Source organism: Notothenia rossii, assembly GCF_949606895.1.
Source record: "Notothenia rossii genome assembly, chromosome: 7".
In the NCBI taxonomy this organism is placed as follows: Eukaryota; Metazoa; Chordata; class Actinopteri; order Perciformes; family Nototheniidae; genus Notothenia; species Notothenia rossii.
The window spans coordinates 16559654-16573964 of NC_136905.1; the positions used below are offsets into that span (position 1 = coordinate 16559654).

Here is a 14311-nt window from a genome sequence, read left to right on the forward strand (position 1 = left end):
TTTTGCATATGGGTGTTTAGAGTTGTATCCCTAGATCTAGTAGTAATGCTGATCAAAGTGCACCAGATTGAAGCATTTTGCTTTGAAATTTTAAAATCTCGGGGGGCATACCCCCGGACCCCCCAAGAGGATGTGACGTTCACCCCACATTCTATTGTGTATTCCTTGGATACTCTATTGATCTTTATCTTTTCTATTGTACGATTCTCTGGCTGGGGCGCCAGCTCAAATCTCGCCTAGGGCTGCAAATTGTCTAGAGCCGGCCCTGGGATAACTAGTCAGCAGTGTTCTCTGACTATCAATCTCTGTACACAACTCCAGGCCAATCAAATGAATGGACTTTGAGATATTTCAGTCTGGACCCAAGTGTCATTTACTGTTTAATGTGCAGCATCTAAACATTGGAAGAAGTATCTTGTTGTCTATAGTCTGTGCCTAAACGTTTCAAACTATGATCATGTATTTGAATACAAAACAACCTTTAACCCGGAAGGAGTTTGATCTGATTGATTTCCCTGCAACTCATTCAACTTTTAAAAAAGCGGATAAGATTAAAGATGATAAACATTCCTTAGTGTGTTTGCTCTTTAAAGTCAATACAACATGTTCTCCATTGAGAAAGAGTAAAAGAAAAAATCAATGGAAAGATATTTTAGTTTGTATTGCAACATATTTTCTGTGTGGCTTCTTAACCTCAACATATATTAATATCCCTACTTTATGAGAGAGGAGACAGTTAGAGAATTCAGTTCATTTTACGGTATTTTAAAGCGCAACAACATTAGCTTTGCACCTCCTGGCCTAGTGCTAATAAACAAAAAAGAACATATTATAGAATACATATAGAAGTTTAGTTTAGCTTAGTTAATGGTCCAATATATATATATATATTTAAATATATAGTAGGCTATAGTTTGCATTCATCTGAGTACTACATCTGAATCATAGGACGTACACATCTGATGAAGGCCAAGTCAAAGTAATGCCACAAAACAAAGAAACAAGTAAATGTTAAAGCAATCAGTTGGGTGTCCTTTTTTTATTTGGTAAAGATAATGGAAAAGTAGTGGTACTCCAAACATTTTATCAGCAATCAATCAACAAAGTAAATCAGTCATTATTAAACAGACCATTCGCAGATCACCCTTGTTAAAGACCCTCCCTTGGTTTCTCCCTCTGTGACTTCTAAATGTTTTTTTGGTTTTAAATCATAAGTTAGTGTTTGTATTCCCCTTTCGTTCCCCTCTTTACTACCTCTCAGGGGAATGTAGGGATGTTTTTTATAGGCCTCACTGAGCTCTCCACCAAACTGTGTGCTCTCCTCTCAATCCTTACTTTCTGTTTCCCCTCCCCCACTCTCTCTTGTATGTTCACAGCCCGTACCTTACCTGGCTGTGTGTTTGCTTCAGACACACCCGGCTACTGCATATTAACCAATCGCTGCTTCAAGACACAGACACCAAGGAGGTGTACTTCCTGTGTTTCGCGAGAGAAAAATGGAGCAGGAGAGAGTTATGTGCTATATGTGCCAGGGGGGTCCACAAAAGAGATCACATCGACAGTAGAAGGGAGGGGAAATAACTAAAGCAGTGGAGAGACTTTAAGTTGATTTATTAGAGATCTTTCTGTTCAGCTGCAACCACTGAGAGGAGGACAAGACAGAGAGAAGGAGGAGGGGAAAGATAAGTGTCAATCTGTTCAGACTTGTTTGGGAATTTGAGGAAGGAGGGGAGAGACAGAGAGAGAGACAGCAGGGGAAAGTAAGGAGAGCTCAGGCGTAAACATTAAGTGTTTCACAAGATTCACAGTATTGAGAGAAAAATATAGTTTTGATTAGTTCGAGCACATTTGTATTGTCAACTAAACAATGTGAGTTGTCATTTATTGTGTGTTGTGCAATCCCATGCGTTTGAGCTGAACTGGACTCAGTGGGGAGACCTCAGATCTCCCCAGGATACTACATTCAGGTGAGTGGCTTTATCATGAATTTTATATTGACATTTCTTCTTTAACTTGCTCCTGTTTTGAGCAAAGTTAGAGTAAGGTCCAGCTTCGTTGTGGTTTACATGTTACATGCCGTGCCTATGTGTCACAGGCCTTCACTTTCTGAAAGACTTCTCTTGGTATGCTATGCTTTGCAAGTCTGTGCTGCATTCTTTGAGAACTGTAAGAGACTGCCACCTTTTTTTTCTGGAAATACTGTTCTACTGTAAAAGTATAACACTGCCATATTTATTGAATTTGACTAAATAACGTAAAAGAACACAGCTTCATTGTGGCAGCTATCAGCATATGTCAAATGGGGCAGTAATGAACATTTCGTTTTTAACACTCCTGTATATCCTCAGATTGACTTTACACCCTTTATCCTCTGGGGTCAAATTGACTCCAGTAGTTTAAAACTCAAGACAATGATCATATTGCACATTTTAACCAAAATGTATGTCTCTGGAGCTTTAGGTATCTTAGTTGACTACCTAAATAACCATTTAAATAAAACATTACCCCAACCTCCCCTCCCCCCCCCCCCCCCCACAGACCCCTTTATACATCCAGAATTCCTATTGTGTAACAATCGAAAAATATATAAATCACCATTAAATCTCACTGAGTGAAATACAATTTTTTAAAGTAAGATCTTTTTGATGTTGTCAAAGGACCAATAACTACTACTACTACTACTTTTTTTTACAATGATACATTTGCATGTAATAGTCACCTCAATATCATCCTACACAATCTACACAACTATGTGTACAATTTTGACATGTTTTATACTACTAAAACAAGGAAAACCGATGCGTACAAAGTGTGTACAGGACATTTAAAAAAATATCTTCATGTTCATTTCATTTCAATCTTTATTTCGAATGGACAAAAAAAAGCAACAAATAAAAAATGTGAAAAACAGAATAACGTATTATTAAAATACAGTATTTATCCACATTCATGATAATATGTATATATTCAACAAAACAAAAAAAAGTCTTAATAATAATAAATCATATGTGTCCGAAAGGGAGCAGGAGGAAGCAAATGCTTATTAATTCCCACCCCTTACTTGATCAATGATTGTCCTTTAAATCATTATGCAAGTTATTCCAACTTACATTTACATTTATACATACATATACAACCATTTCTCACCTTCAATCACCTCTCTTCATTGTCATAGTTTTCCAAAAAAGTGTTTCTGTACAAACTATGAGAATGAAGATGTTCATTTTATGTTTACCCATTAGTCCTCACTAAATTAGGAAAAGTCATGAAATACTAGGCAAAAAAAAAATGTGAACCATTTGATTAGATACATTAAACATTGAATGGGGTCAAATTGACCCCAAGGATAACAGAAGGGTTAAGAGTACTTGTACTAACTTCTGTGACATTACCTATACATTTGTAGACCATGTTGCTTATTTGAGTTGAATTCCATTGATCTGTCTATACCTGAAGTTATCTAACTCTCAAAGGTCGATTTCTTAATTGATGATGTGGACTGTTGCTGTCTTTTAGGTTCTCCAAATAATAAAATGGGAACTAAAAGGCCCAGCTGCACGCCCTTTGACACTTTAACTAAACTCAACACATCTGAACGCCAGCTTCAGCCAGGTGGAAAAATCTCCCGCGATCCAAGTCCAAGGCCAGCAATGACTGCCCAGTCGGAGAGAGAGAGAGACGGCAACCGGGAGGAAGACAGGAGGAGAGAACGAGAGGCCGAGAAAATGAGGGACAAAACGAGATACAAAGATATGGATCCAAGAGATAAATACTCTGAAAGAGACCGAGCTCCTGCACCAAGGCCAAGAGAGGGAGATAGAGAGAGGACCGAAAGAGTGAGGAGGCAGGAAGACGACAGAAGCAAAAATGGGAGGCCCTTGTCAAATTTAGAGAAGGAGAGTTTGAGAGAACTAGAAAGGGGGACGAAGAAAGGCGACACTTTTCCCCGGATGAGAAAAAGCAGTCCAGGTCGCGGCAGAGGAATGGCACCCACCGTGGAGTTGGACAAAGAGAGGGAGGAAAGAAGGCAGAGAGATGGGCCGAGAAGAGTAGAGCCAGATGACCGGGAGAGAGAAAGAGAAAGGACGCTGCAGAGAGAGAGGGAGAGGGAAAGAGATGATATCCGAAGCAGGGGAAAGGCAGAGGGAACAAACACTTTAGGAAGACCCGTAGAAGATGATAGATCACGAAAGATGAAAAGATATCCGGAGCCTGATGTCGTTTTTCAAGACAGGAGAAGAGAAGGGGGTAATTCACGGGACAGAAGAGAGAGGGATGCTGCTAGAAAAAGGGATAAGCTGGAGCCTAACACGGGAGAGAGGGAGGTCAGGGTGCCTTCTGCACACAGGAGAAGAGAGAGAGAAATACCCTATGATAGGGGAGAGGGAAGGAGGGACACTAGGAGTGAAGGAGACAGTGATGAGAGAGAGCGAAAGAAGGAGAGAGTTAGGATCAAAGACAGGCAGCAGTTGACATATCAACACAGCAGAAGTGAGGGGGACAACAACGGGAAAAAACAGGGGGATAGAGATCAAGACAGGCAAGGATACAAGGAAGAGGACAGGCAGAGATACAGGGACAGAGAAGCGGATCGAACCAGGAGGAAGGGAGGGGAAAAAGAGAGATACAGAGAGGCTGACAGGAGAGTGGAGCGGGAGGGAGACAGAGGGAAAGAAAGTGCGAGAGACTTGAAGGATGACAGGAGAAAGGAGGACAGATACATAGATCGTGGCAGGGAAACAAAGGAAAGAGAGGCTGATCCGAGACGGGATGATGCGACAAGCAGCAGTAGAAGTAGATCCCAGAATGAGACGGACCCTAGGGTGCCCCCACGAGCCCAGAGCAGCGGGGAGTGGAGCAGCGACATGGACAGTGATAAGAGAAACAGGAGAGGCAGAGACAGTTATGAGGAGTCAGGAAAAGAGAGTGACAGAGACACAGAAGACCAAAGAAACCCAGGTGCTGGAAGAAGTCAAAGCAGGCAAACAAGAAGTGAGAGACAAGAGAGAGACAGGGGAGATATGAAGGGGCAAAGAAGGCTGTGGTTAGAGCCAGAGGGGGACAAGAATAGGAAGGACGAGTTAGAAGACAGACAAAGGGGGAAAGAGAGGAGGAGATATGAAGATGGACATTTCGAGTCACAGGCTGAGTGGGAAAGGGAGGGACGGCGAGTAAAAGAGGAACCATGTGAGAAATACTTGCCAGAAAGCAGTAATAGAGGAAGGAATGAAGGGAGGAGTAGGAACAGGGGGGACAGGGGGAGTGAGGGTGTTAATGTAGATGGAGAGGACGTGGGTGAAGTCTGGAGAGAAAGAGATAAGAGAGGGATGTCTGACAGTGATGGAGGGATAGAGGGAAGACAGCGGAGAGACCCAGAAGGAGAGAGTGTGACAGATAACACAGGGGACAGCGACAGAGAGGAAGAGGGGGGGAGAAATGACAGAGCCCAAAAAGATAGTGAGACAGGGTGGAGCGGAGAGAGAGACAGAATACAGTCAGGAGAGGAAGGCTTTGTGACCTTGTCCAGCGGAGGAGACGACGAGGATGAGAGAGAGGAAGATGAAGAAGAGGAGTTTGAAGACTGTCGAGAATTCTTGGAAAGTTCACATAATGCCCTCCAGATGCGTGAGGGGGGAGATAAGAAGGGATGTACAGTGGGAAAGGAGGAGGGGGTGGATGAAGACGAGGAGGAGGAGAAGAAGAAGCAAAAGTATGTCTTCTGTGTGATTGGGCAAACTTTGCCCAGGTCAAACACCAGAAAGTCCCCGTCACAAGGTGATCACATGGGAGGGGAGGAAAGACACAACCCAAATATGGAGAGTCGTGATGAGGCCACACAGGATGATGAGTTGCATCCGAGTAGAAGTGATGAGAAAACAGTCGTCAACAACCAGCAAGCAAAGAGGAAGGGGGAGTGTGACGTGGCAGGGGAGGAAACGCCGGCCTCAAACAACACAACTGAAGTGAATGTCAGACACAGAGAGACTGGAGGGGAAACAAAGAGCAAAGGAGAGCACCCATACGCAGAAATAGGGACCGTTAAAAGAGACTCGCAGACTGAAAAACTCCTACAAGAGTGGAGAAGCAAAAATCAAGCAGGAGTGGAAGAAGAGCAGGAGCTAGATTTGCAGGTGCCCAGTAATCCCTATGGTAACGTTGGTTCTCAGGTGAATCTTGAACAAATTCAACCCACCTTAGAAGGGATTAACACCGGAGCTATGACTCCAGAAGAGGTGGAGGCCATTCGGATCCGAATGAGCGGAGCATGGAGCATGTCCGAGGAACCCAAGCGTCATTCCCAGGCCCCCCATCTTAAATGGGCTAAAAATGTGTTGTGGGAGATCCTGGGACACTCGGAGGAACATACCATTGATGAAGCAGGACAACAAGGGGTCAGTCAGCCGGAGATGGACAACAAGGACATGGAACAGCAGGAGGAGGCTGGACAAGGGACCGCACGTGTGCCTGTTATCCAGTTGAGTACGGACGAACAGCACTCGGAGACAGAGCTGGAGGAGGAAGAGCCGTCGGAGGAGTTGAGAGGTATGGGGCAAGACCAAGCCGACATGCATGCTGACCAGTTCACATCTATGCATGGTGACTTAACTGCATACACTCATGGTGACACATTGTTAGACAAAGAAGGGAAGTTGGATCCCAGTATGGACATAGTAACTGAGCCATCTGATCACATTCAGATAGAAAAGGCAGCAGTAGAGGTGATCATTAGGGAAGAGGCAGGGGATCACGTTATTCCAGATGATATGGAAAGCAGAGATAAGGAGGAGGAGATGTTTTTAACCGTGAGCCACACGCTGTACAAGCCTAACAGCTGCCCTATTCTTAATTATAATATTGAATCTGACCTCCTGGATATCTCCAGAGAGGGGGAAGACAGAATGGGGGAAATGAGGGAAAGTGAAGAAGAAAGGCAGGGAGAGGGGCCTGAGGAGAGGGCTACTGTAGAGGAGGTGGGAGAGGAAGGTGAGGGGGGTAATGGAGAGGGAGAGGCGGTGGCAAAGACCGAGAAGGCAGGGGGGGCTGAGCTGAGCAGCTGCAGTTTTCGGGATTTGGGTCCCCAGGCTCGAATGAGACGAAGGGGAATCCGTAAAACCACTGAAAGAAGAGATGACGAGAATGGAAGGGATCGCAGAACCAGAATTTTCTCTACAACAGGTAAAGACAGAAGATGGAGGAAGGAGACTAATTCTCTTTTTGTCCTCATTCACCATTTAAAAAAAAAAAAAAATCATCCAATTCAATCAAAATGCTTCAGGCTAGACTGCACACGGAGAATCTTTTAAATGTTGTAGAGACTTGTTTCTTCCTCCTGACTTTGATGGGAGACTTTAATCTAGTCATTTCCGTCTAAGAGTTTCCTGCAACACTTTGTCGTCACATTAAACAAGCCCACATCTAATGTAGACATCTGCTAAAAGACAACATCAGTGCACTGATCTGGTCCCATTACATTACATGAAACTGGAAACTGCGTCACAGTGTTGTGGTTAGAGCTCAGGTAGTGGGCGGAGATAAGTGGAGGTGGAGAGGGAGGGAAATAAGAAGCATGAGCTATAAGGCTGGAGTTGATTCTGCTTTGAGACATGACACGAGAAGCTCGATTTATGGGAACAAACTAATCTTATTCTATAGCTTATTGAAGCACGGATACTAACTGAACTAATTATTTATTTAATTTATTACCTTTTTTTTTTAAATTAATTCATCCAAATTGTCCTTGTAGTTTGTGGTAAATGAATCGGAGCATAGTCAATGAGTATGCTGTTGTATAACGTTTCGACAAATGGATACTTTTTTATTCCAGATGATGAGGATGATCGAAGCAAAAGCTGGGGAGAAGTGGAGCTGAGGTAAGTAAAACAATCACACACACACACACACACACACACACACACACACACACACACACACACACACACACACACACACACACACACACACACACACACACACACACACACACGCGCTCTCTGTGTTAATCTACAGTAGTGCACAAGATGTGTTCAATTGTTTTAATTTGGATTAAGTGTCCCTGATATTAAAAACTTAGTCACAATGATATATTTAAATTATGTCAATGTTATGTATTTATTTAAACAAGGAGCATGCATACAAATACATTGCTCCCCGGGCGCTGTGCAATAGCTGCCCACTGCTCCTAGTACTAGGATGGGTTCAAATTTGAAATTCTGAATCCCATGGTACACTACTTTTTCTGTATATTTAATTTGTCACTTCTTTCCACCAGTCTTCATGATAATAACTTATCATTATTTTCTTTGCACTGTAGAAATGTTTTGGACACAATCGAAAGACGGAAAAGGAATTCAAAGATTTTCAGTGAGTATCTTTTAAATGTTTTCTTCAATCAGGTCATGCTGCTTAAAATACTACAATGGTCTGCCTTGGACCTCAATCAAACACATGTTTCTTAACTGCTATCTCATAACTGTGCTGTTGCTTTTCTCAATTACCCTTATTTCTTTTTTATCACAAACTTACATTTTTAGACTGATTATTAGAAAAGGTCACGGCAAATTGACGTGTCTTCAGATGTTATCTCTTCTGGCTGATGTGGTTGGGGAAAAGCATGACGCAGTTGAGCATTTCCCTTCAGTTGGTGTGATTCATCTCTGTTTGTGAATGCAGGCTCACTAACTGTTTATCACTTACCCTAAACATGTCGCCTTAGAACGAAAATGAAATTCAAAAATCAAAGGAAAACCAGTTTTCTGTTAACACCATTTCATCATTAGTTTTATTCTAAAATGGCAGTTTGTCGCTTAGCCTATGATTCATATTTATTGCGATACATGGGGCAGGAGTGTGTGCGTACGTGCTGTTTATAAATGTGTCTGTGCAAGCCAGGGACAGGTTTCTGCAAGTATTAGTATTAGTTTCTCTTCACTTGAAGCGAAAACAGCTGCTGCTGCAAATTTGCATTCCAACAAGTACGTGTAAAAGGAATGTTGAATGCAAACAGCTCCTCTTGGCTAAAGCATTTATCTTCTTTTCTTCCATTTTGTTCTCTTTCTGTCTCTATTGTGCCCTCTTCTCTTCTGCTTTTTTCTCTGTCTCACATCCTCTCTTTCTCCCAGATGCGGCCCAGTTATACCAGCAGTACAACGAGGCGGCCCAGAACATTGAGATCCTGCGCCAGGCTCGCTCCGATGGCGTCCCTCCTCCCTCCCCACCTCCTGCCCGCAGACCCCTTCCTCCCCTACCTTCTGTCCCGCATCCCCACTCCTTGTCCCACTCAAACTCCATCACCAGTGTCCAAAGCTTGCCTCTTCCTGAGCCCCCGAAGATTGAAGGCAGGCCTTCCTCCCCTCGTCTCTCCGTCTCGCTCTCTCAGTCGTCGTCTCAGTCGGCCTCTCTGTGGAGGGAGCTGCCGGGCGTCAGGAACAGCGTTGAGCTGGTGGAGCTCACAGATGACGAGAGACGACTACAGGAGGTAACTAATCTTACTCTGCATTTGAAAGTTTAGTCACTATTTTGTGGCAGAATGTTTCCTTGAAGGGAGGGTTTTGCCCTACATTTTTATTGAGAAGGACATCGTGCCAGTAACTTCAGGCAGGGATTTTCATTCCAGCCAAGACATGCATTTGTGTTTCTTTGGAAAGAGACTGGATCAAGGTTCCCATCTCAGTCAGAACGCTCAAGGCAAGAGAAGATCACCCACAAGAGACTTTCAATATATGGCACCTTTTAACGAAGGAAAAGCAAAATCAGGATACTCATAAGAAAATACAAGGCCAAGAAAGCAAGGCCAAGAGCAGGACAACACTTTTTACAAATAAATACAAATTAAAAAAGAAGTGATTTTGGTAAAGTCACTGATTTTGCAAGCCTTCTTTCTCCAGGCAGGGCGTTCCAAAGCATTTAATTTAATATAGTTCATTATCGTCACTTTACCAACAGTTTTTCTTCCTTAATCTGTAAAGGATTTTGATTAGATTGTATCCTTTGACCAGAGCAGCTACATGTGTAGCTAAAAATCAGGTTAACAATCTGTGTCAATAGTCAGTTCTAGTTTTAAAGACTCATCAGCTCACTTGTAACTTTCGTTTACAAGGTATGATGTCTGTTGTATTTCATTTTAACTTCTGGGAAATGACACTACTCTGCCATTCTCTTTGATCCACCAACCTCTCACACTACAAAATTCACGTGAAATATTCGTGCTTGCATCATTTCAGAATACCCCTCAAAGTGATCCACTTTATTTTTGGCAAAGGAGTGTCTTACTGAATGTGCAAGTGTGTTTCTCTGGCATTATGGTTGTTTTCCTCTGTCTGGGCTTGAACTCTTCTTCTCATTGCGTAACCTACCTCCCTACTTAGTCACATCCTTGTCAAAATGCCCCAGCCTTCAGAGAGCTGACACTGCTTATTAGCGATATGATTTACCTAGTCGGCTCTTACTCAACGTTTTGATATTTTTTTTAAATGTATTTCCCTTCTAGGTGAGATTTGAAGTGGTGACCTCGGAGGCCTCATACTGCCGGAGTTTGGACATTGTTGTTGAACATTTTGTCAAGTCCAAACAGTTAGGGACGCTGTTAGCCTCTCAGGATAGGAACTGGCTCTTCTCCCGGCTCGCTGATGTTCGAGCCATCAGCCACAGGTCAGAAATGTTTAACATTATTTATAGTTCTGTATCTGAATATTATCGAAACTACTTGTGATGTGCAGGTACGATATTACAAATATGTTGAAGAAATTAACTCATGATTTGTGTCTTTTTTAAAAAGTTTTTTATCAAAGCTGGAGGAGCGTGTTGAATCTGATACCTTTCACTTCACGGTGTGTGATATCATCGCATGGCACTGTCAGCGCTTCAAATTGGTTTATGTGCCCTACCTCACCAACCAGTCCTATCAGGACGCCACCTACCAGAGACTCATGTAAGACACTCAGTCAAGCTTTTGTTTTCAACTACAGGCTGTAGGGTTTGTATCTGTCTCGACATTCAATTTCACTTTTTCTTTCAGGGAGGAGAATCCAGGGTTCAGACGGATAGTGGAGAAATTAGAGAGGAGTCCTGTTTGCCAGAGACTTCCTCTTCGTTCCTTCCTCGTCCTCCCCTTCCAGAGGATCATAAGAATTAGGCTGCTGGTCCAGGTGTGTGTGTGTGTGTGTTTGTTTGTGTGTGTGAGAGAATTTCTCTAACAGCAATGTTGATGGTTCACAACATGTTCAATCCTGTATGTGACTTTAACACACGCACATTGCTTTTCCACAGAACATTGTGAAGAGAACAACTCCTGGTACTGCAGAGGCAACACAGGCCATCAAAGCTTTGAAACTTCTGGAGAAGGTACATAAATATACCTATGCTGTGCACATGTTGGACATGTTACATTTGATCCTGGATATCTTGAACTGCCTTGTGACAAAACTCTGCCTCTTTCATATATCTCTTCCTTAGCTGATTCAAGAGAGTAACGACAGCATCACTCAGATGAAAAGCATTGAGTCTCTGGTCTCTCTCAGTGCTAAAGTGGGCTTTGAGTGCAGGGTAAGTCACATTGTGATTAACATGCTGTTAATCAGGTTTGCAAATGACTGATTTCGTGTTTTTTTAAAACTCTTTTCATATCAAATAATTTATTTCACCCATAATTTCAAGCAATACAAATGTCATTTCCTTGGGTTTTTAGTATTTTTTTATGGAATATAAAAATTATCTCAAAATGATTGTATGTCACTTACTAGCTTTCAACTGCACCATGGTCTTCATCAGTGGATAGAGTTAACTTATTTCTCATCGAAAAAGCTCAATTGAAATCAACAGTCATGGTTTGATGAACGACAATTAAACAACTGACTACAAGGAGCTTGAGTTATAATACTTCCTGTTTGTTTGTGTTGTTACAGACTCTTCCTCTGATCAGTCAGTCTCGGAGGATGGTGCGTGAAGGTCTGGTCACTGAGCTGATGGATTTCTCTCTAAAGGAAACGGAGAGGAATATTTATGTGCACCTATTCAATGACTATTTGCTGATTTCCCTTCAAAAAGAGTGAGTCAACAATTCTGTAATGGTTAAATAGGTCATTTACCTCTTGTTACATCCTGTTTCCTGCATATCCGCAGACCTTTATCATTTCTTCAATCTTATCACAGTCAGTCCTTCCGCCATCTAATTTCTCTTTTCTGCTTCCAGAGGGGGAAGGTTCACAGTTATAGACCACTCTCCCGTATCGGACCTGCGTGCTGAGAACTGTCGTGTCAAACTGCACACCCTCCAGAAGAACCTGTTCCGGCTGCACATGACAAACAGAGCCCTTCTGGTGCGGACAGACAAAGAGTAAGAGACTAAAACAGTGGCAGGGAATGTCTACATATCAGTCCTCATGTCATCAAGTTAACATAAACATGGAAGAAGACTCACCCATCTTTGCTTTTTCTACCTTCTTTGCTTTTTCTACCTTCAGGAGTGATAAGCTACGTTGGATATCAGCTCTCTCCCGGCCTCATCCTGAAATAGACTTTTCTGCTGCAGAAGGTGAAGCTATGCTACTTGGTTTAGACATTGCAAAGCTCACTTTTTTTTCAAAAGCTCTGTCTTAAATTCCTTCCTACCTCATTCCCTGATTAAAAACACTCAATGTGATTGAGACTTTTACATTTAGATTACAAACACATCATTTAGCATCCTCGGCAGTGAGTGCGTTGTCACATGAAAATAAACTAAGTGTAGATTTTTGTTGTATTTTTTTAGCAAAAATATTGACATTGTTTTGAATTTTAACTAATTTAAACTTACATTCAGAGACTGAATCAAAATGGCGGACAGTATGTATTTATATAATGTCGGCATAACATGATACCATGAAAATCTATGTGCTAATAACAAATAAATATAACAGTAGAGTGGGGAAAATGTCAGTGCAGCGCAAGTTTTGCAGGCCCAGTTGTTGATTGTAGGTCTGACTTCTCTCCTCGTGTCCATACAGATTTTACACAGATGCAGTGTATCCGGGCTATTGTTGGTCATCAGCCTGATGAGCTTTCGTTGGAAAAAGCTGACATCATTCTAGTGCATCAACAAAGCAGTGACCGTAAGACTATTTCACTATCTAACTTCCCCCATCATTCCCTTAAAAACGGTTCACTCGTGCAATATGTGCAGCCTTGTATTATTAGAGAATAGACAATAATTAACTTTTTGTTGGATCCTTTTTTCCTAACAGATTGGGTAGAGGGGACCAGACTGTCCGATCGGCATCGTGGATGGGTGCCAGGTTCACATTTGGAAACCATAACCAACTCTAATATCCGGCAACGCAACCTTTCAGATGCCATCAAACTGACAACAGCCACAGCTGCCGTTTGAACAGGACACTCGGACTGGACAAGGGGACGTCCTGGAATAAATCGCAAAGGAGAGGACTTTGAGTAGCTGGAAATTATTATGGACACTCAGTGCTACTGATGGGCTTTTCTGCCATTGTATTTTTTCTCTAAAGTGCAGCAACTGAACAGTTGTAGAATGCATCTCCATATCATTTTGGGTCTCATTTGATTTACTCAGCGGGAACAAGATATTGACTTCAATGCACATGCTGAGGCCTGCCTGAAAGACATTTAGCACATTGTAACTGTATTGACTTTTATCTACAGTACCAACAAGTGTGTGCGGCAATACAGACTGGTGTTTTAAGAGAAAATGCTTTAAAAAAGAAATCACCTTCTTTCTTTTTTCAAAGAAATGCTGTGTTTGATTTATTATTTGTGTATATTGAAGAGAACAAAGAGTTGAGTGTATGTTGCATTTCTGTTAAGAAAGTTGGCCTCTACATGAAGGTGACCTAGCAGAAATCATGCAAAAATGTATTAGACTATTCATAGATGTACAGAGATAACACGGTGAGGACATTTCATAATAATTCATATTGGAGGAATAAAATCACGTTTGGAAAAGTATATGCTTTAATAAGAGAGCTGTGGATTATTGTCTTCATCATGAAAGCTAGTTGTTTTGGACAAAGCTGGTAGGCTACACATTTTACACCACCAGCAGCATTGTTGTAAATTCACAAGAAACCTTGTTCTGGATTAACTTGATTACTGGCATATTTTTGACCCTAGGCTAAAATGCAGAGAACAGTCTGAACAAGCTGTTTACAGAAGAAAGAGAACAGTACAGATAATGCACGTAGCCTGGCTGGGGCGTGACCACTAAATCGGCCTGGCCCATTTTCAAGTTTTTGCTATTGCTTATTTCTGCCGTCAATTAGAAGGCGGGACTACAGTAGTCATCCAATAAACGCACCGTTGCCGTCCT

The 14311-nt window shown here is 42.2% G+C and overlaps 1 protein-coding gene across 2 annotated transcripts; it reads left to right on the top strand.

Annotated features, from left to right (window-relative positions):
- Window positions 1-1327: 1327 nt before the first annotated feature.
- Window positions 1328-13950, top strand: arhgef5 (Rho guanine nucleotide exchange factor (GEF) 5). 2 transcript variants are annotated; one of them, XM_079691572.1, is made up of 15 exons: window positions 1328-1967; window positions 3517-7176; window positions 7826-7871; window positions 8312-8361; window positions 9120-9475; window positions 10487-10647; window positions 10775-10927; window positions 11015-11144; window positions 11266-11340; window positions 11452-11541; window positions 11901-12043; window positions 12188-12331; window positions 12459-12529; window positions 12981-13085; window positions 13218-13950. In XM_079691572.1, the coding sequence occupies exons 2-15, from the start codon at window positions 3534-3536 to the stop codon at window positions 13358-13360; spliced, it is 5310 nt and encodes a 1769-aa protein (XP_079547698.1). In that variant the 5' UTR covers window positions 1328-1967; window positions 3517-3533; the 3' UTR covers window positions 13361-13950. The 2 variants fall into 2 exon arrangements, with proteins under 2 accessions (XP_079547698.1, XP_079547699.1); XM_079691573.1 differs by having other exon boundaries at window positions 1333-1967; window positions 3517-6543.
- The last annotated feature ends 361 nt before the right edge of the window (window positions 13951-14311 follow it).

Coding starts and splice junctions, on each gene's coding strand:
- arhgef5 (XM_079691572.1), top strand. CDS start 3,534: ATGGGAACTAAAAGGCCCAGCTGCACGCCCTTTGACACTTTAACTAAA. Junction 7,872..8,311: donor TGGGGAGAAGTGGAGCTGAG/GTAAGTAAAACA, acceptor TTTGCACTGTAG/AAATGTTTTGGACACAATCG. Junction 11,542..11,900: donor AAGTGGGCTTTGAGTGCAGG/GTAAGTCACATT, acceptor GTGTTGTTACAG/ACTCTTCCTCTGATCAGTCA.